Consider the following 22,765-nt stretch of genomic DNA (forward strand, 5'->3'; position numbering starts at 1 on the left):
ATACTGTATAGACATTCACTTGAAAAAACTACAACCCTCAGATTTCCCACTTCGTGGTTGGATTTTTCTCAGGTTTTTGCCTGCCATATGAGTTCTGTTATACTCACAGACATCATTCAAACAGTTTTAGAAACTTCAGAGTGTTTTCTATCCAAATCTACTAATAATATGCATATCTTACCTTCTTAGCCTGAGTAGCAGGCAGTTTAAACGTCAAAATACTGCCCCCTACCCTAGAGAAGTTTTAAGCCTTAGGCCCACCCATCTCTTTAAGGATTTCACATGGAGGCCATGTTCTGAACAGTGGGTATGATAGTGTACAACCAAAGATTTCAAGACTAAAGGCTGGTTAATACTAGACATGTCTACAGTTGTCGCAGTGACATCATGAACATTCTACTGTCGTCCGACATCAAACTTGTCATTGTCATTATGTAAAGGTATAAACACAAAAACAACAGGCTGCATGATGGTCCAAAATAGCATAACTGGTGTATTTTAACACCAATAAACCCATCCGTTTAAAAATGAATTTAGTGTATGTCAATCTAGCAAACCAGGTAACTAAAAGCAACTTTCTAAACAATGTTTTAGTTTGTTTATAGCTTGTTAATAAAAGCAGGGCATTCTACCAGAGATTTTTTGAATTTGGACACTGTCTTGTTGGCCTAACGTTAAATCCTAATTTTACTTTAGTGCAGGTCATGTTGTTCTTCACATTAACGTCCCTGCTAAACACACACTACATCAAGTAAAATATAACTTTATTTGTCACGTTCACAGAATACAGAAGGTGTAAACGGTACAGTGAAATGTTTACTAGTGGAGTCTTTTGTTTAGACATGTAGCTAGCTAGCTAAACAATGAATCATAATCCAAAATCATAATGTTACTACCATGCATGAATCTATAGGTAGCTAAAGCTAAACCAACTAGCTAGGTTCAATGTTAGCTAGCTAGCTTACATTAGGCTATATCTAGCAATGCAAATGGCTCTGAGATATGAGTAATGTTACTACACAGATCATACACGTAACGTTAGCTAGCCAACTAGCTTGCTAACAGTACGCTTTAACTTGCAATGAAAACGACTTTCTGACAAAATTTGAAACGTACAATGTGGAAAATGTAGCTATATAGAATATCTTACCCGTATACATGGATGAACGCTTCTCCCTCTCTGTCACAGATGCCATGGTTGCCCACGACAGCCTTCTGTGTTCTTTTTTAGACTCCCTCCACATTTGCAATCAAACTCCTGAATTTTCTCCATCTCCTTAGCTATCATATTCTGCTTTCACCGGGCATTCCACTGATTTCAAAACTTGGGCCTCCAGAAAGTGGAGAGCCTTAGCAACACTTTTGCAGTTCTTCGTGATGTCTTTCAAAAAAGCCACTTTAGAAAAATTACACATTTACACATACTAAGCAGCTCATGTTATAGACAGAAGCGCACTACATGGCAGACTAATCCGAACTCATCTCTTGGTATATCCAGCCCATCCATTATCTCAACCAATCATGGCTAGCTGGAAGGTTCCTCACTTTTTCCATGGCTAAACCAACTAGGCTCGTAATTTAACAATTGTATTCGTATTCACAGGCATACAGATTTGTTAAGGCACATGAAAGTTCACGTGTTCCAGAAGGCATTTCTGTCCAAAAATGCATTTTGATTCATATAAATAAAGAAATATTACGTTCATTGCCTCCTGTGAAGGCGTATTTTCCTGAAATGAGTCACAAATGTCACCCTGTCATTGGCTTTAGGTACAAATGTCGGTGAAAAAAATACTAAATTCCCTTACGGTGATAACTTCTTGCAAATCTAATCAGTTTTCCACATTGATTCTACGTCATCACATTTCATTTTTGGGTTGAAATAACATGGAAACAACATTGATTCAACCAAATTTTTGCCCAGTGGGAGGTTTCAGTGTTTTTGACATACTGCCAGGCATGACAGAGCTTGAGAGGGCGATGTATTAAATCCAGGGCCATGGAATTGTGGCTCAGCAGCTTTTTAGAGGTGATGTGAATAAAACCTGCAGAGATCATAGGATCCTTTCATCTGGAAGCCTCAAAGCCCCCATGATGGCCTCAACTGGGTCTTTGTTAAATCGTTAGCTCTCTTTCTCTGAATACGCAGAGGAGTTAGTGTCTGCTGAGGTGCTGTTTTCATTGTTTTTTAATGCAGCGTGCAAAAAGTTGCATTATTTTGGCAAGCATAATATCATATTGTGGCTAAAATGGAAGTTAACTCGGCCATAACTCAAATGTTAAGTATTAGTGCATTTGCAAGTCCCCAAAGGGTAACCTGGCGCTGAAGTTTTGGCTGTGATAAGGCTAGAAAAATACTGTACAACGAACAGCAGAGGCTGTTGAACAAACAGAGCAAAGGTCAGTGTTAAATGTCAATGGTATTCAGAGGCTAGATCTGAATAGGTAATCTCTAAACGCCTGTTCCCAGAGTCAAGTGGCCAGCATCTGGAGATGAATAAAGCAGGACATACAATATGTACTGTCTCTTGTATCTTCTTACTGTCATTTCTTTGTAAGCTCAGGCCATCGTGATTGATGGGTTTAAGTCTTGAATTACATAAATTAGTTCCGCAGGGGTTGATACTAGGACCTGTTCTTTTCACTATTTATATAAATGCTATTGGTCAATCGGTAAAAAAATAAAAAATGTAATATATATGCGGATGATACTATTATGTACACAGTTGCCCGACTGCTGACCTGGCTGTGACAACAGTCTGATTTTGCACTTGTGCAGGATCCCTTACTGATTTTATAACTCGTACTTAATACAGGCAAAACTAAATACATGTTGTTTTCAGGTTTTCGCAAGATTGTCTCAGATGGATTACATCTTTACTCATCGAATGGTTCTATAATCAAACGAGTCCCTGCATACAAATATTTTGGTATTTGGATTGACAATGATTGATCGTTTTAAAAACATACGACTGAGCTCGTTAAGAAACTAAGATTTAAAGTTAGCTTTTTTTTTCCAGAAACAGATCTTGTCTCTCTCTAGTCAGCAGGAAGCAGATTGTGCTGTCAACCTTTCTACCTGTTCTTGATTATGGTTATACTATTTATCAAAGTGCAGCTGCCTCTACTCTTAAGCCCTTGAATGCCGTTTTTCATAGCACCCTTCGTTTTATTACTCTTCACTGTATTCTTTAATAGAAGGTTGACTGGACCTCTTTGAAGTCACGTAGATCACATCATTACACTCTTGTTGTTTACAAAGCCCTGCTCCACAAACTTTCGACTTACTTAACGTCTCTATTAAGATTTAAAATTACATGTTATCAAACCTGTTCACAGGGTTGGTTAACTCTGGAGACTCCTTTGGTGTCTAGAGAGTTAGGTGAATCAGCCTATAATTTCCTTACACCTTATGCGTGGAATGATCTACAGTACACAATTGGTGCCTCTACTGCATTTCAGACGGTTGTTAGAGGACCTTTTTACTGAAGAATGTGTCTGTTTTTTATGATTGTGTTTTTCTTTTTGCCTATTGTTGTGTATAATAATGTGTATTTTTTTGTGCATATGAATGTGTAGTTTAATGTGTTTATTGTATGTTGATGTGTATTGTGGTGCTTGAAAAGAGACCTTGGTTGCAGCAATGACTCCATGTCAAAATAAAGGTTAAATCATTTTTTTATAAATATATGAGCCCAGGGTTTGGGCCATTTATATCAGGGGTGTAAATGCACTTATGCTGGTTGTTAGTCCTTTTAACATAGCATAGATTTAAGTTAAGATGATATGCCGATTTTTTTGTTCATGTATTTTTTACCTATAAGATGAAAATACATATAGAATCCCTTTTCCAGTGGAAATAGGTTCCAAGGTGTCAGCTAGAAACTGCTTATTTTCATTTAAAGCTGGAAGGTCCTACTATGCTTGGCAAACTCTGCTATATCCCTAGCTCTCTGACAGAGCTGCAATGCCTTTGACAGAGCTGCAATGTCCTGTGTACTTTGTGTCCATTACTGCTTTGGATTGCCTCATGCTGTCTCCCCCCGCAAAGCTCCAGGAAAAGAGACCCTTGGGTGCCGCAGTGACACAACGAGAACTGGGGCACTGGGTGGGGGTGCTGATGCCATAACCCATGCTTCTTTATCTCACACATACTTTTTTTTGTGGAACCATGAACACTTCCTCTACATTTTTTATTTGTTTGTATGTGTGTTTGTTTGTTTGCTTAGATTTCTTTACATCGCGTGGTTCCCAAGCTGCCACAGCCAGAGAATACATCATCGGCCGTTACAGCTTCTTCCTGTTTCTGCCTCATAGTAAGTGGCTGTGAGATCAGACATTAGACAGTCTGCTCAACCACGGCTCGGGTGGCGTGACTTCACACTGCCTCTGTGCACCTTGACAAAGGCTATGAAACATCTGGAGAAACGAAGTCTGACTAGCATGAACCATGAAGATGAAAGAAAGCTAACAGCCACACTATCTATTGCAAAGATATGTTGATCTGTGACGTATATAATGTACAGTACTACAGCTGGACTTGAATTGTTTCATGCAAAGTCTGTGGATCATGACTGGTAAAACTCAGCTTATACACTATACTGTAGTGTAGATTATATAGCTGTTAGTTTTGTGTGCAAATGGACAGTAGACTGGCAGTGCCAAGGCTAACTCCAGCACTTAGTGGAATCACACACTACAGTTTCTACACAGCTGTTTGTTTTGAGTTAATCAAGCATTCATTTGAGATGTGGTCAAAGCATCAATCCTGCCTTGTCCATTACTCCCAGGCACAGAGAAGGTGTTGGTAAATTATGGAAACATAACCTTGGGAGTGATTTAAGGTGGCATATTTACCCAAAGCAGAAAAAGGTCCAGCTGTCAAAATGGACTGAATCACTTTGAATACTTGAAACGGAGGTATATATATCAAATTGAGCTTTGAATGCAACCGTTACACGACAGCATCATTGCGTGTCATTTAACTTCTGAACTGAACATGCTAACCCTCATAGTAGCCCCATCATAGATGTGGATTGTATTCCTTATGAAATTATAGCGTTTAAAACATATACCGCACGACTATTGGAAATTGTTGCAGCCTCTTTTTACACTAGCACCACTTATTTGCATTGTAAAAATGGAAGCTGTCTAGGAAAACAGGAGGGAGGACAGAGACAGGAAATGGAGTGAGATTCAGATATGTCAGTAAGACGCTGCTGTGTAGTGGGTGTTCTTGGGATGTGGTTCCTGGGGATCGCCAGGCAATCTGGGCTGGTGGTGTCTCCTCGCTTAGCAACCTCAGCCTGCCCTGTGGGGGAACAGTGAGCAGAGCAGGGCTGCAGATGTGGGACATCATGTGTGGGAGGCAGGCTCTCCTGTAGAAAACAGCTGGCCCTCTGGGCCCTAAAATAGCAGGAAGTCACAGATAGGACATGCTCCAGTGGACCCCACTGAGAAATAGATAAAATATATCAGTTCCTGTAGACACTATGAGTGTAATATATACAAGCAGTACGATAATGAACAGTTATGTACTATATTTGTGTCCTTTAGTTAGTTCCTGCCTCAGGAACCTCACCAAGATTGTCGAGTTAAGTCGATGAAGGTGTTAAAGAAGCTGTGTGTGTGTGTTTTTATGTTTCTGTCTTTTGTTCAGAAATAACGATGGTGTAATAACACATTTTATTTTCTCAGGATTCTATGGGCGGCTCTCCAAATGACATCCGTATCTCTGATATGAGGCCCACCCTGGTGGAACCACCCATGTACAAACCAAAAGTTGTATTACTGGGGAAAGACAAGAAAGGTAGGCCCCAAACTATTGTCGCTGTAATATGCAGGATATGTGATCACTGTCCTCTGTTCCCCTATCAGAATGCTGTAAATTAGCCTATCAGTGATGTTAGAGCATTTACAGTCAACTTTGACAGTTGAAGAAGAGCTGTTACAGTATGCTGCAATTATAAGAACTACACTATACAGTATATATGTCTTAAAGCCAGTATCTATATTCTGAGGCTATACTTTCAAACTGTATTTTTTATCTCACACTCTGAGTGAGCTGATTGACTAGTTGCTACAGGCCATTTGGGTTGATATCTCGATTGGTGGGAGGCTGACCATTTATCAGTAAAAACGCTCACCCTCCGCTCTAATCCTGTTTTGACATGAAAAATCCTCAAGCATTCTAAGCTCTCCAGTGAAAATCCCTGTGTTTGCTATTGTTCTTTCTAATTGCATGTGTGCTTCCTCCTGTGAGATTACAAAACATAGTCCTGAAATGCACAATTATTATAGAATGTCCATGGGGAGTGTTGTATTCTAATGAGGTACGGTAGGAAGCATATTAATTGCAATCCATTACATAATGGCTCGCTGTTGGATTTGAGGAGAAAAGGCATCCAATTCCCTCCAGTATCTTTTGCCCCCCAGCTTTAACCCACATTTTAAGTGGAAACATGAGCAGTGACCTTTTGAAAATGAGATGTCCCCTTAAGCCCCTATTCAGATTCATTTCACAGGTAGCTATCGCCAGAGACATACCAATGCTTTTCTCTCCCACTCCCCTGTCAGAATCTATAGATGAGTCAGACCCAGACAAGATGCATTGCCTGAACAACAGTGGCTCGTCGGCCACCTACTCAGACTACTCTCCGTCCCAGGGTTCTTCTGGCTCCTCCAACCCCCCGGGGAACGGGGCCACCCTGCAGGCTGCTGGGAAGGATGGAGGAGTGCCTCAACAACACTGGACCAACAGGTGGGTAGTGGCTCACTGACTCTCAACATGCAGTCCTTACACTGAACCAGAGACACAGACACTCGTCTGATAACAAACTTACGGTGACCTAGGATCGGCATCGGTCCGCCCTTAGCAAAATCCGAGGCTCAGTGGCCTCACAGCTACCTGTGGTCTGATAAGTGCTTGCTAGCTGGGTCACTTCCAGTACTGTTCTGTACTGTGTCAATATGTCGTCCAGCAGGCATCGATTCCACCTGTCGGTTTCCTGAGACAGAGGGGTGTTGTGTAGGGCACCTGGGTGAACAGGAGGTGGAACTCCAGCTGTCAAGCGTGGTGCACATCTCTCATTAGCAGACATCTCTCGCTGTCTCTTTCCTCTCTTTTGCTTTCTTTGTCCTGTCTGTCCTGTCCTGTCCTGTCCGTCTGTCCTGTCCTGTCCGTCTGTCCGTCTGTCCGTCTGTCCGTCTGTCCGTCTGTCCGTCTGTCTGTCTGTCTGTCTGTCTGTCTGTCTGTCTGTCTGTCTGTCTGTCTGTCTGTCTGTGTCAGCCCAGCCAAGGTCACAGGGACAGTTCCTCTCCACTCTCTTCTTCATTGAAATGCAGCTGAAACACTACTGTACCATTGGGGCTCTTGAAACTGTTTTAGTCAGTTCGTGCCAGAACTTCCAAGAACAGTGTTCTTTTTTCCAACTGAATCCTGGCTGAAATGATACAGATTGAGCTCTCACTGAAAAATACTTTTTTCATCTGTGGATACAATTATAGTTGACTTGTTTGATATTCCTACTGATACTTTCAGACCTCTATGGGAAACAGTCCAGCTCAAATCTGTGCATATTTTCCTTTTATAATATATTGGTAAAAAAAGCAATTGGATTCCCTTTGAAATGCCAGCAGTATAGCTTCAGGCAAACATTGCTTTAAAATACACAGTACCTTTCTATTTTAATGCAGCCTTTGATTTGACATATCAAAAGTTGGAAATAAATGTAAACCTGTATTTCAAAGCATATTTTCAGGTCCATTTTGAATGTTACCGTCTATTCTAGTAAATAAAACCTTGATGAAATGATATGCTATGATACATGTGCCCACTCTCTTTCTGCAGGCTGGCCCAGCAGTTCCCCAAGCCGATCGAGACCAAGCCCCTACTGAGTCAGAGAGACCCCAGAGAGACCCCTCCCTCCAGCACACTGCAGCAGCGCAGCGAGCGGCGCCCCCTCAGCGACACCTTTGATCAGTGGAACGACTCCTCCCACTATGACAACACAGGCTTCGTGTCTGAAGAGGCTCCTCTGGAGACTCCCAGTGGTAGCAGCAGTGGTAACCCCATGCTGGGCTCCAAGTCCTGCAGCGCCTCCACCTCCCATGGGGGCCGCCGGCCCCTCATGAGGCAGGAGCGCATCGTGGGCATCCCCCTGGAGCTGCAGGATGCCCCTCATCAACACCCCTCCCACCAATTCCATAATGTCCGCAACACGCCCGAAACTGAAGTATCTCAGCCTCCCCCTACCAACCCGTGGCAGAACTGGACGAGGACGCCCAGTCCCTTCGAGGACCGCACAGCTTTCCCCTCCAAACTGAGCTCCCCAGGCAACAGCCCCAATCCTGACCGCAACGACTTTGAGCAGGAGATGCATCATGGAGAGCTGCCGGGCACGTTCCCCTCCAGAGGAACGTGGGGTTACCTAGACTCCAGGAACTCTGGGCAGGGGCGCAGCAGCCAGCAGGCCAACATGTACCAACATGTCCAATCCAAGCCCACTAGACCAAGCTCTGGGGCCATGGTGATGAGCAAGAGCTCTGAGCGCCTCTCTCCCATGATGAAGGAGGTGAAGGCTAAGTTCAAGAAGTCCCAGAGCATCGATGAGATAGACATGGGCTCCTACAATGTGTACAGTATTCCCGTGGACACCTACAGCTCCAGCATAGAGAATCAGGGGAGTGTTGACCGTCCAGACATGCCGGGCCCCATGGAGCAGAGCATGTCCCGGAGCCAGTCTGCCCCCATGCTGGACGATGATGATGCCTACGGAACTAATAGCCAGCAGCAGAAGCCTTCCATCCCCAAGAAGGTCTACCACTTCGACCAGAGTTTCAACCCTCAGGGGGCTATGGATATGAGGAATCAGCAGCAGGAGAGGAGGCCCCCTCCACCCTTCCCCAACACCCCTGAGTACGTCAACCATCCGGGGAAGACCCTGCCCAAGGAGCTGGTGAGCCCGAGGGGCTACCGGGGTTACCCTCCCACGGACCAGATGTTCTCCTACTCTCAGCCCTCTGTCAACGAGGAGAACCAGCCGCCCCAGCAGCAGCAACCCTTCCCCATCCCCAGTCAGCGCTCCCGGCCTGGGTTCCTGAGGCGGGCCGACTCCCTGGTCAGCTCCACAGAGCTGGCCCTGTTCCGCAGGGTTCAGGAGGCCCAGGAGATGCAGCAGAAGTCGGACCACTATGGCCGGCAGCACTTCAAAGGCATGCTGGAGCACCAGAACAGTCTGGCCAGCATGGCCCAGCAGGACCAACAGTACAACAAGAGGAATGGCAGGTACGAGGAAGACTACTCCTCCTACCAGGAGCCTAAGAAGCCCATCATGGGCTACCCCACTAAGAGCCTGACACAGCGGCGGCCTCTGTCGGCCAGAAGTTACAGCACGGAGACGTTCGGGGCGTCCCAGGCCAGGCCTGTGTCTGCCAGACCCACCATGGCTGCCCTGTTGGAGAAGATGCCCCCAGATTATAATCTGAGCACTTGCACTGAGAATATAAAGAGCCCCGATGAGATGAAAATGCGCACCATGCAGCTGCAGCATAAGCCTGACGATATGTCCTCTAAGATGCCAGTAGACTGGAGGCAACAGCTGCTTAGACATATAGAGGCCAAACGATTAGACCGGGTAAGTCTGACAACTTCTTTTTCACCTTGGGAATACACCGTTGCCTCCAGTTTATTACACGATTGCACACCATCTACATGTGGCCTTCTGTTGTCTTGACACACACGCCACCTGACTGCATGACCGTCAGTATAGACATGTGTTCAGTCCACTGCTTAGTTATGTTCTCCAGTTGTGGCACCAGTCTCATTTTGTGTTTCACTATATGTATAAATTACACAAACACTACCTCCGTTCTCCTCTTCTTTCTCTTAACTTTTATTTTCTTTCTACTATTACTGTTAGTATGAAATCATACTTTAACAATATCTGTCTGTACTATTTGGGTCGGTTTTCCTCAAGCAGGGTCCCCCAACTGGTGGCCCGCGGGGGATTTTATTTGCCCCCAAAAGTTTTCTGAGCAAAAAACAAACAAAAAACTAACTTTTTTTTTCTAGTGTTTTATTTTTGGACATGAAAGACTGTAAAAACACCAGCAAATCAGCTCCATGTGATTTTAATGTTGGATATCTGTCCCAAAGTATTCCCACGCATAATAGAGAGATATACACTGAGTATACCAAACATTAGGAACACCTTCCTTATATTGAGTTGCAACACCGCCGCCCAGCAGCGTTGCAGTTCTTGACATAAACTGGTGCGCTTGGCAACTACTACCATACCCAGTTCAAAATCGCTTAAATATTTTGTCTTGCCCATTCACCCTCTGAATGGCACACATACACAATCCATGTCTCATTTGTCTCCAGGCTTAAAAATCCCTCTCTTACATATCTCCTGCCCTTCATCTATACTGATTTAAGTGGATTTAATAAGTGACATCAATAAGGGATTATAGCTTTCACCTGGATTCACCTGGTCAGTCTATGTCATGGAAAGAGCGGTGTTCTTCATGTTTGTACACTCAGTGTATGTGACCGTGTGCTAATGTAATGGTTTCAAATGATTCTATTTTAGCCAAATATGATATCTGTTTGGGCTTCTTGCGGTCAATTTGCAGTCTGCAGATTATTTGTAATTATGTTCTGGCCCTCTGACCATCTACACAATAAAAAAATCTAGCTGATGGTCCCTGCCCTAAAGGGTCTGCCAGAGACCAAAATGTGTACGCGTACGCACAGCAGTGTTCTATAATATTGGAACAATGGCTTTCATACTTTCAAATCCTCATTGAAATGGAGGATGCGTTCGTTGGTTGGGAATTTTGGGCAGGTGCGCATTTGGGCTGTGTGTCCCCTACGGACGGTGGACTCAGAGCCATGTAGCTGTGTCGCAATCGGACGCCGGACTATCTGCATCTGTAGACTCTGAATTATGCTTAACACTGATTAAACCTAGTTCTGAACTAGAAAGCATTCCAGGACTAGGCTTAATCTGGGTCCGGGAAACCGGCCCTTGATAATATAGGCAAGTACTTCAGTGCTATACATCTCTTAAAGAAAAGTACATACTGTTGCTTTTATGAAATACGTAGTCGTACTGTATCCATGAGTGTGTTTTAATGTGTTTGTGCTGGTAGCCTACTGTAGTAACTCTGTTCTGTTGTTCTGTTTGTCAAGCTCACTTTATCTGTTGCAGCTACGCAATGTGTCTTGGTGCAATCCCGTTAACCCAGTGGCTCACCCATTTACTCATGTCACGTGATTGTTTCCCTCCAATCAGAGCGCTGTCCTTAAGCACAACACAGTAAACTTCGGCATGCTGTGCTCTGGAGGCTATGCTGCACCGCATGCCAGCAGAAGCATGACAATAAACTTTTACAATAACATGAATAAGCATGAAAACCAAACAACACAGTGGCTACCTCTACCCAATGTGAGTATGAACCAGAAAACACAGAAACAGTCTCAGTGTCGATGAACCCTTTCACATTCATTTGATACAGGGAGTGTACTGCATATTTACTATTTTGCCAGGATAAAAGCTTAAAAATTACATTCATCATAAGCATCACAATATTACCAAAAGCTGCATTTTCCTTACAATGGAGAATGTTATTACATTGAAATGCTATGCCTGTATATCTTTTTTTATTATAGTCCACTTTGTATTCCAATTATTGTACATTCTAATCTTGAAGGATGAAACTTGAGCCCAAAAATAATACCAGCATTACAAAATGAGTCTAGACCCGAGACTCATGTATCACAGTATCAGCATAAAATGCATACAGTGAAGCCAAGTATTATACAATTTCAACTGTGTTGGTGTGAAAGAAGTTTTAAGAATCCCTTCCATTTCAACTTCAAGCCAAGCGCTGTCTTTTATCTGTTGTCTGAAATATTAAAGCAGTGTGTTGCATGTGTGTCAGCTACGGTGTCTGCTCTATGGGTTACAGCAGTACTCCTCTGTGTTAGTATTACTGTGCAAGGCTATTATTGTACCCTGTGTCGCTCAGTAGCCTCAATGCAATTTGGCCTAGTTTATAGACACTATGCATTTAAGGACACAGACAAGCACATTGTAATGAAACAAAGAGATTTTATCAGAGTTTCTCGCTTGCTTATCTTTCTCGTATAAGTATTTTAGTGCCTGTAAGTCAACTTATACTTTTTTGCCTGCCAACATCTCTCTAAACCTGTCAGTCACAGTCTATTCCTATCAAAGAAGTATTGTAAGTGGATGAAATGACAGGAAGCAAACAACCCAACTGATATATTCATATGTACGGGACTTTAAACTTATAAAGAAGTTAACATTTTACATTACATTTTAGTCATTTAGCAGACGCTCTTATCCAGAGCGACTTACAAATTGGTGCATACACCTATAATATCCAGTGGAACAACCACTTTACAATAGTGCATCTAAATAAAGTTAAGGTCATGGTATTGATCCAAGGACGCTGGATTACTAGCTGCAATACTCCTCCGATAGTATTATTATTATCAATGACTATAACATTATAATCAATACAGCAAGTTGATTCACCTTTATCTCTGCAAAAACTGTAGTCATTTTGGCAGCATATACAGGTTACCCCCATAGCAGTGATGATACTCTAAATTGTGTTCCTTTACCCTGTTCTCTCTCTAGACCCCCTCTCAACAGAGCAATATATTAGACAACGGCCAGGAGGTGGTCTCTCCCACTACTCAGTGGGCCCCCTACTCACTGGGCAGGAGAGACGTGCCCCCAGAAAACATAATGAAAAAGGTTGGTGCTTTACACTGGCAAAAGACTGGGTGGGAGGCCTGAGTGTTCTAATGTCATTGTTAGTTTGCGTCTCAACTATGCTGATAATGTAGTGCTCATTATCACCCAGCTTGCTGAATGAAACATTGGGCTGGTAGCTCATTCATATATTGAACAAAAATATAAACGCAACATGCAACCGTTTCAAAGATTTGACTGAGTTACAGTTTGAGGCTCCCGAGTGGCGCAGCGGTCTAAGACACTGCATTTCAGTTCTAGAGGCATCACTACAGACACCCTGGTTCGAATCCAGGCTGTATCACAACCGGCTGTGATTGGGAATCCCATAGGGCGGCGCACAATTGGCCCAGCATCGTCTGGGTTTGGCCGGTTAAGGCCGTCATTGTTCTTAACTGACTTGTCTAGTTAAATAAAGGTTTTATATATAACCTTTATTTAACATATATATATATATATATATATGGAAATTAGTCAATTATACACTAATGATCGATGGGTTTCACATGACTGGGCTGGGGTGCAGCCATGGCAGACCCACCCACTGGGGAGCCAGGCCCAACCAATCAGAATGAGTTTTTTCCCACAAAAGGGCTTTATTACAGACATAAATACTCCTCAGCACCCCCACCCCGCCTCAGACGATCAGACAGGTGAAGAAGCTAGATGGTTACACAGTTGTGAGGCCGTTTGGACGTACTGACAAATTCTATAAAACGACATTGGATGTAGCTTATAGAAGAGAACTGAACATTCAAATCTCTGGCAACAGCTCTCGTGTACATTCCTGCAGTCAGCATGCCAATTGCATGCTCTCTCAAAACTTGAGACATCTGTGGCATTGTGTTGTGTGACAAAACAGCACATTTTAAAGTGGCCTTTTATTGTCCCCAGCACAAGGTGCACCTGTGTAATGATCATGCTGTTTCATCTGCTTCTTGATATGCCACACCTGTCAGGTGGATGGATTGTCTTGGCGAAGGAGAAATGCTCACTAACATGGATATAAACAAATCTGTGCACAAAATCTTATTAAAATAAGCTTTTTGTGCATATGGAAAATGTCTGGAATTTTTGTTCAGTATATATTTATGACATATCAGTACATTTAATGTCAAATCCCAATCTACCCCTACACATCCGTTGTTTTTTAAACAAGGGTGACATTACAAGTACCTACAGTGCCTTCAGAAAGTATTTACACCCCTTGACTTTTTCCACATTTTGTTGTTACAGCCTGCATTTAAGATTTTGTATCACTGATCTACAGACAATACCCCATTATGTCAAAGTGGAATTGTTTTTTAGAAATGTTTATAAATTAATAAAACAAAAAGCTGAAATGTCTTGAGTCAATAAGTATTCAACCTTTTGTTATGGCAAGCCTAAATAAGTTCAGGAGTAAAAATGTGCTTCACAAGTCACATAGTAGACAACATGGACTCACTCGGTGTGTAATAATAGTGTTTAATGAGTACCCCATTTCTGTACCCCACACATAGAATTGTCTGTATGGTCCAGTGCTTGACTTGGGCATAAGCTCACCGGAGCTGAATACCTGCCCCTCAAATGTTCTACTGCTTGATCTCCAATTCCTCTTATAAAATATTAGCTCAAAGGTATTGTGGTGCTCCTTCACCTACATATAAACTGTACCGGCAACCAACATGAGTAACGTCACCTTTTCAGTCCAAGTCAATCACTGGTAAGGTCTCCTCGGTCGAGCAGTGAATTTCAAGCACAGATTCAACCACAAAGACCAGGGAGGTTTTCCAATGTTTCGCAAAGAAGGACACCATTTGTAGTAGGGCAAAAATAAAACCAGCCGACATTGAACATCCCTTTGAGCATGGTGAAGTTATAATTACACTTTGGATGGTGAATCAATACACCCAGTCACTACAAAGATACAGTCACCCTTCCTAACTCAGTTGCCGGAGAGGAAGGAAAGCTCAGGGATGAGGCCGGTGGTGATTAAAACAGTTACAATGTTTAATGGTTGTGATAGGAGATAGCTGAGGATGGATCAACAACATTGTAGTTACTCCACAATATTAACGTAAATGAGAGTGAATAGCCTGTACAGAATAAACAATATTCCAAAACATGCATCCTGTTTGCAGTAAGGCACTAAAGTAATAATGCAAAAAAAAGGAACTTTTAGTCCTGAATACAAAGCGTTATGTTTGGGGAAAATCCAACACAACACATCACTGAGTACCACTCTTCATATTTTCAAGCATGGTGGTTGCTGCATTGTGTTTTAGGTATGCTTGTCATCGGCAAGGACTAGGGAGTTTTTTAGGATAAAAATAAATGGAATAGAGCTAAGCGCAGACTAAATCCGAGAGGAAAACTTGGTTCAGTGTGTTTTCCAACAGACACTGGGAGACAAATTCACTTTTCAGGAGGACAATAACCTAAAACACAAGGCCAAATATACACAGGAGTTGTTTACCAAGACATCATTGAATGTTCCTGAGTTGCCTAGTTACAGTTTTGAATTACATCGGCTTGAAAATCTATGGCAACACTTGAAAATGGCTGTCTAGCAATGATCAACAACAAACTTGACAGAGCAGGAAAGAATAAAGCATTTATTAATGGGCAAATATTGTACAATCCAGCTCTTAGAGACTTACCAAAGGTGATTCTAGCATGTTTTTTAAAAATGTATTTCACCTTTATTTAACCAGGTAGGCCAGTTGACAACAAGTTCTCATTTACAACTGCGACCTGGCCAAGATAAAGCAAAGCAGTGCGACAAAAACAACAACACAGAGTTACACATAAACAAACGTACAGTCAATAACACAATTGAAAAATCTATGTACAGTGTGTGCAAATGTAGAAGATTAGGGAGGTAAGGCAATAAATAGGCCATAGAGGCAAAATAATTACAAATTAGCATTAACACTGGAGTGATAGATGTGTAGATGATGATGTGCAAGTAGAGATACTGGGGTGCAAAAGAGCAAAAAGATAAATAACAATATGGGGATGAGGTAGTTTGGTGTGCTATTTACAGATTGGCTGTGTACAGGTACAGTGATCGGTAAACTGCTGTGACAGCTGATGCTTAAAGTTAGAGAGGGAGATATAAGTCTCCAGCTTCAGTGATTTTTGCAATTCATTCCAGTCATTGGCAGCAGAGAACTGGAAGGAAAGGCACCCAAAGTAAGTGTTGGCTTTGGGGATGACCAGTGAAATATACCTGCTGGAGCACGTGCTACGGGTGGGTGTTGCTATGGTGACCAGTGATCTGAGATAAGGCAGGGCTTTACCTAGCAAAGACTTATAGATGACCTGGAACCAGTGGGTTTGGCGACGAATATGAAGCGAGGGCCAGTCAACGAGAGCATACAGGTCACAGTGGTGGGTAGTATATGGGGCTTTGGTGCTAAAACGGATGGCACTGTGATAGACTACATCCAGTTTGCTGAGTAGAGTGTTGGAGGCTATTTTAATGACATTGCTGAAGTCAAGGATCGGTAGGATAGTCAGTTTTACGATGGTATGTTTGGCTGCATGAGTGAAGGAGGCTTTGTTGCGAAATAGGAAGCCGATTCTAGATGTAATTTTGGATTGGAGATACTTAATGTGAGTCTGGAAGGAGAGTTTACAGTCTAACCAGACACCTAGGCATTTGTAGTTGTCCACATATTCTAAGTCAGAACCGTCCAGAGTAGTGATGCTAGTCGGGCGGGCAGGTGCGGGCAGCGATCGGCTGAAGAGCATGCATTTAGTTTTACTTGCATTTAAAAGCAATTGGAGGCCACGGAAGGAGAGTTGTATGGCATTGAAGCTTGTCTGGAGGTTTGAACCTCTTACATCTAGACGTTCCGCTAGCGGAACACCTGCTCCAATATCCAATGATGGGCGTGGCGCGAAATACAAACTCCTCTAAAATCCGAAAACTTCAATTTTTCAAACATATGACTATTTTACAGCATTTTAAAGACAAGACTCTCGTTAATCTAACCACACTGTCCGATTTCAAAAAGGCTTTACAGCGAAAGCAAAACTTTAGATTATGTCAGCAGAGTACCCAGCCAGAAATAATCAGACACCCATTTTTCAAGCTAGCATATAATGTCACAAAAAACAAAACCACAGCTAAATGCAGCACTAACCATTGATGATCTTCATCAGATGACAACCCTAGGACATTATGTTATACAATGCATGCATGTTTTGTTCAATCAAGTTCATATTTATATCAAAAACCAGCTTTTTTACATTAGCATGTGACGTTCAGAACTAGCATACCCCCCGCAAACATCCGGTGAATTTACTAAATTACTCACGATAAACGTTCACAAAAAACATAACAATTATTTTAAGAATTATAGATACAGAACTCCTCTATGCACTCGATATGTCCGATTTTAAAATAGCTTTTCGGTGAAAGCACATTTTGCAATATTCTCAGTAGATAGCCCAGCCATCACGGCTAGCCATTTAGACACTGACCAAGTTTAGCCCTGACCAAACTCCGATTTACTATTACAAAAGTTTGATTACCTTTGTTGTCTTCGTCAGAATGCACTCCCAGGACTGCTACTTCAATAACAAATGTTGGTTTGGTCCAAAATAATCCATCGTTATATCCAAATAGCGGCGTTTTGTTTGTGCGTTCAAGACACTATCCGAAGTGTAAATAAGGGTCACGAGCATGGCGCAATTCGTGACAAAAGATTTCTAAATATTCCATTACCGTACTTCGAAGCATGTCAACCGCTGTTTAAAATCAATTTTTATGCCATTTTTCTCGTAAAAAAGCGATAATATTCCGACCGGGAATCTGCGTCTAGGTAAACAGACGAAAGAAAACAAGGCATTCTGTCGACGCGGGCACGAGCCAACTACCCAAACGCGCTACTTTGTTTCAACCAGAGCCTGCAAAGCCACGATTCAGCTTTTTGCCGCCTTCTGAGAGCCCATGGGAGCCGTAGGAAGTGTCACGTAACAGCAGAGATCCTCTGGAAAGGATAGAGATAATCAAGAAGGGCAAGAAATTGTCAGACAGGCCACTTCCTGCATGGAATCTTGTCAGGTTTTGGCCTGCCAAATGAGTTCTGTTATACTCACAGACACCATTCAAACAGTTTTAGAAACTTTGGAGTGTTTTCCATCCAAAGCTAATAATTATATGCATATTCTAGTTTCTGGGCAGGAGTAATAATCAGATTAAATCGGGTACGTTTTTTATCCGGCTGTGAAAATACTGCCCCCTATCCATAACAGGTTAACACAGTGTCCAAAGAAGGGCCAGATGTATACAGAATGGTGTCATCTGCGTAGAGGTGGATCAGAGAATCACCAGCAGCAAGAGCGACATCATATGTACAGCCCTAGAATTGTTTAGGACCTTGAGCGTGGCAGAGGTGCACCCATGACCAGCTCGGAAACCAGATTTCATAGTGGAGAAGGTACGGTGGGATTCGAAATGGTCGGTGATCTGTTAACTTGGCTTTCGAAGATTTTAGAATGGCAGGGCAGGATGGATATAGGTCTATAACAGATTGGGTGTAAAGTGTCTCCCCCTTTGAAGAGGGGGATGACCGCGGCAGCTTTACAATCTTTTTTGATCTCAGACGATACGAAAGAGAGGTTGAACAGGCTAGTAATAGGGGTAGCCATAGTTTTAACAATTTTAGCAGATAATTTTAGAAAGAGAGGGTCCAGATTGTCTAGCCCAGCTGAGGCAAGTTGGGCAAGTTGCTGCAGGGGTGCAGAGCTGTTGGCTGGGGTAGGGGTAGCCAGGTGGAAAGCATGGCCAGCCGTAGAAAAATGCTTATTGAAATTTTGATTATCGTAGATTTATTGATGGTGGCATAGTTTTAGTGTTTAGGGACTTTAGTGTCCCAAAACCTTTTGGAATTAGTGCTACAGGAGGAAAATTTCTGTTTGAAAAAGCTAGCCTTAGCTTTCCTAACTGACTGTGTATATTGGTTCCTGGCTTTCCTGATAAGTTTCATATTGCGGGGGCTATTCGATGCTAATGCAGAACGCCGCAGGATGTTTTTGTGCTGATCAAGGGCAGTCAAGTCTGGGGTGAAGCAAGGGCTATATCGGTTCTTAGTTCTACATTTTTTGAATGGGGCATGCTTATTTAAGATTGTGAGGAAAGCACTTTTAAAGAGCAACCAGGCATCCTCTACTGATTGGAGGAGGTCAATATCCTTCCAGGATACCGGGGCCAGGTCGATTAGAAAGGCCTGCTCGTGTTTTAGGGAGCGTTTGAGAGTGATGAGGGGTGGTCGTTTGACCATGGACCCATTACGGATGCAGGCAATGAGGCAGTGATCGCTGAGATCCTTGTTGAAGACAGCAGAGGTGTATTTCGAGGGCAAGTTGGTCAGGATGATATCTAATAGGGTGCCCATGGTTACGGATTTAGGGTTGTACCTGGTAGGTTCCTTGATCATTTGAATGAGATTGAGGGCATCTAGCTTAGATTGTAGGAAGGCCGGGGTGTTAAGCATGTCCCAGTTTAGGTCACCTAGCAGTACAAACTCTGAAGATAGATGAAGGGCAATCAATTCACATATGCTGTCCAGGGCACAGCTGGGGGCTGAGGGGGCTATAACAAGCGGCAACGGTGAGAGACTTGTTTCTGGAAAGGTGGATTTTTAAAAGTAGAAGCTCGAATTGTTTGGGCACAGACCTGGATAGTATGACAGAACTCTGCAGGCTATCTCTGCAGTAGATTGCAACTCCGACACATTTGGCAGTTCTGTCTTGTTTGAAAATGTTGTAGTTGGGGATGCAAATTTCAGGATTTTTGGTGGCCTTCCTAAGCCAGGATTCAGACATGGCTAGGACATCAGGGTTGGTGGAGTGTGCTAAAGCAGTGAATAAAACAAACTTAGGGAGGAGGCTTCTGATGTTAACATGCATGAAACCAAGGCTTTTACGGTTACAGAAGTCAACAAATGAGAGCGCCTGGGGAATGGGAGTGATGCTGGGGGCTGCAGGGCCTGGATTAACCTCTACATCACCAGAGGAACATCACTGTGGAGTAGGATAAGGGTACGGCTAAAGGCTATAAGAACTGGTCGTCTAGTGCGTTCGGAACAGACAGTGAAAGGAGCAGATTTCTGGGCATTGAAGAATAGATTCAAGGCATAATGTATACAGACAAGGGTATGGTAGGATGTGAATACAGTGGAGGTAAACCTAGGCATTGAGTGACGATGAGAGAGGTTTTCTCTCTAGAGACACCAGTTAAGCCTGGTGAGGTCACCGCATGTGTGGAGGATTGGACAAAAGGGCTATCTAAGGCATATTGGGCAGGGCTGGGGGCTCTGCAGTGAAATAAGACAATATTTATTGACTCAGGGGGTTGAATACTTATGGAATCAAGATTGTTTTATTTTCCATTAATTGACAACAATTTTGTGTAGAACCTTGACAAAAAATGTCAATTAAATCCTTTTTAATCCCACTTTGTTACACAACAAAATGTGGAAAAAGTCAGTGTGTGAATACATTCTGAAGGCACTTGTAAAACCATATGCGTCGTGATTCCCGGTCTTGTCCCTTTTGTACTTCTTAAGGTTCCTCCACCTTTTTTTCTTTATTTTTAAATGGGCTCATTTATTTACTTTTATACAACGGGTGGGTCTAATCCTGAATGCTGATTGGTTAAAACCGCATTCCAGCCAGTGTCCATTCCACAAGTCACCACCGGCTAAATCTATGATGTTAAAATGCCTATTTCCTCTGTTCCATCGGACTGCATAATCCACTGTCTCATCAGCCCAGCCAGGCAATGTATAAACTTGATCTCCACTATAAAAAAACATCTAGACATTATCTCACATTTCTTTTACACTAAAATTTAGATTTCAACAGTGGAGATTTGTATAAACCTTGTTGTCTGTCTTTCTGACATTTGCAACATTGTTTCAGTATTGAAATTCGATCTCCAGCTGTCCCATATAAATTAACGTGTCGGGAGTTGGGATGAGACAGACAGGTAGGCAGCATTTCTCAGCCAGTCGAAATCATATGAATCAGCTGGCATCATTTTTATTGATATATATATATATATATATATATATATATATATATATATACAAAGACATTTCTTTTTTTAAAGGTATAAAGAAACAAAGTGCAGCTAGTTTGCAGTTTTTCCAGCTTCAGTTTGAAGTGATTGTGTTAGCTGTGTTGTTGGCTAGCTCCTCTGAAACAACAGTGTCCTGATGAGTGAGCACTTTTTGTATGCCAGGCGAAATCAAGAGTCATTAGCTCATTGTTATGGATATATCCAAATAAATGTCACTAGAAAACTGCTTAAACAAATGCAATTGCAGCTACTTTGCTGTTATTCTGGCTGCACTTTTTGACGTGACTGTAAGTTAGTCATAGTTGACAAGCAAGGGATAAGAAAGTTGCCAGGTAGCATTCCAGTGGAACATTGCGTCCATAGATACAGAACAAAAAGACTGAAAGACTGGGTCACGCCTCTAGCAACCGAACCAATAGAACGAACGACCAGCCGGCTTAGGTAGCAACCCTAGATTTGTGTCGGGACTATATCTTGTGGAATGATGAAATAGTATGAATAAATTCATCAAAAGAAAGTTTTTAATGAAAATATGTCAATGATTATTTGAATATGTTGGTCATGCAAATTCTCTAAAAAGACTTTGGAGGCGGCTTATGGTAGAGAAATTAACATTCAAATCTCTGGCAACAGCTCTGGTGAATATTCCTGCAGTCAGCATGCCAATTGCACGCTCCCTCAACTTGAACATACAGTATGTAGAAAGAACAAGGCCGGAGTTTGGAGGATATATTAACACCGGCTTCTCGGTCATTATCACTTAAGTGATTGCTACAGTATGTCAATGTTTATAAATGTCAGGAGTCATTTCTAAGCTCCATGAGTCATTCCAGCAGCGCTCCATTCTTGTTTGGTCTCCATGGCAACCTCTGTTTGTCAGTGTCTTAGTCACATCACTGTGGTCACATTCTAACCATCAGTGCAATAATAATGAAAAAGTTAGACCAGGGACTTCAATCTGCTTGAAAATCTATGGCCTTCATGTAGATATCTACCTCAAATACCTCGTACCTCTTCGCATTGGTCTGGTACAGTGTGTCCATTCTTGTATATTTTATTTTATTCCTCTTGTGGAATTTCTAAAGCGCCATAATTCATTCCAGCAGTGCTCCATTCTTGCTTGGTCTCCATGGCAACCTCTGTTTGTCAGTGTCTTAGTCATTTCATTGTGGTCACATTCTAACCATCAGTGCAAGAATAATGATAAGGGTAGACCGGGGACTTCCTATGAATTATTAATGCACAGAGAAAACTGTGGTTTGTGTGTCCTGTTTTATTACGTACACTGAACAAAAATATAAATGCAACATGTAAAGTGTTTGTCACATGTTTCATCAGCTGAAATAAAAGATCCCAGAAGTGTTGCATATACACAAAAAGCTTATTTCTCTCAAATGTTGTGCACAAATTTTTTACATCCCTGTTGGTGAGCATTTCTCCTTTAACAAGATAATCCATCCACCTGACAGGTGTGGCATATCAAGAAGCTGATTAAAGAGCATGACCATTACACAGGTGCCCCTTGTGCTGGGGACAATAAAAGGCCCTCTAAAACAACACACTGCCACAGATGTTCAAGTTTTGAGTTAGTGTGCAATTGGCATGCTGACTGCAGGAATGTTCACCAGATCTGTTGCCAGAGAATTCAATGTTCATTTCCCTACCATAAGCCGCCTCCAACTTCCTTTTAGAGAATTTGGCTGTACGTCCAACCGGCCTCACAACAGCAGACCATGTGTATGACGTTGTGTGGGCGAGTGGTTTGCTAATGTCAACGTTGTGAACAGAGTGATCCATGGTGGCGGTGGGGTTATGGTATGGGCAGGCGTAAGCTATGGACAACGAACAGAATTGCATTTTATTGACGGCAATTGACTGATTTCCTCATATGAACTGTAAC

General features: G+C 42.5%; 1 protein-coding gene across 11 annotated transcripts in view; it reads left to right on the top strand.

The window, feature by feature from the left end:
* The window catches only part of LOC106584340 (leucine-rich repeat-containing protein 7), a 116,698-nt gene that overhangs the window by 86,502 nt on the left and 7,431 nt on the right, over positions 1 to 22,765 (top strand). For 6 of the 11 annotated variants that reach the window (XM_045706221.1, XM_045706219.1, XM_045706224.1 and 3 more), the window contains 6 exons: positions 4,230 to 4,316; positions 5,698 to 5,809; positions 6,577 to 6,760; positions 7,850 to 9,635; positions 11,298 to 11,450; positions 12,672 to 12,791. In XM_045706221.1, coding sequence (XP_045562177.1) covers positions 4,230 to 4,316; positions 5,698 to 5,809; positions 6,577 to 6,760; positions 7,850 to 9,635; positions 11,298 to 11,450; positions 12,672 to 12,791 — 2,442 coding nt within the window. The remainder of the gene's footprint in view (positions 1 to 4,229; positions 4,317 to 5,697; positions 5,810 to 6,576; positions 6,761 to 7,849; positions 9,636 to 11,297; positions 11,451 to 12,671; positions 12,792 to 22,765) is intronic. The other 5 variants (XM_045706226.1, XM_045706223.1, XM_045706227.1 and 2 more) reach the window with 3 other exon arrangements.

Source organism: Salmo salar, chromosome ssa23 (assembly GCF_905237065.1).
Source record: "Salmo salar chromosome ssa23, Ssal_v3.1, whole genome shotgun sequence".
In the NCBI taxonomy this organism is placed as follows: domain Eukaryota; kingdom Metazoa; phylum Chordata; class Actinopteri; order Salmoniformes; family Salmonidae; genus Salmo; species Salmo salar.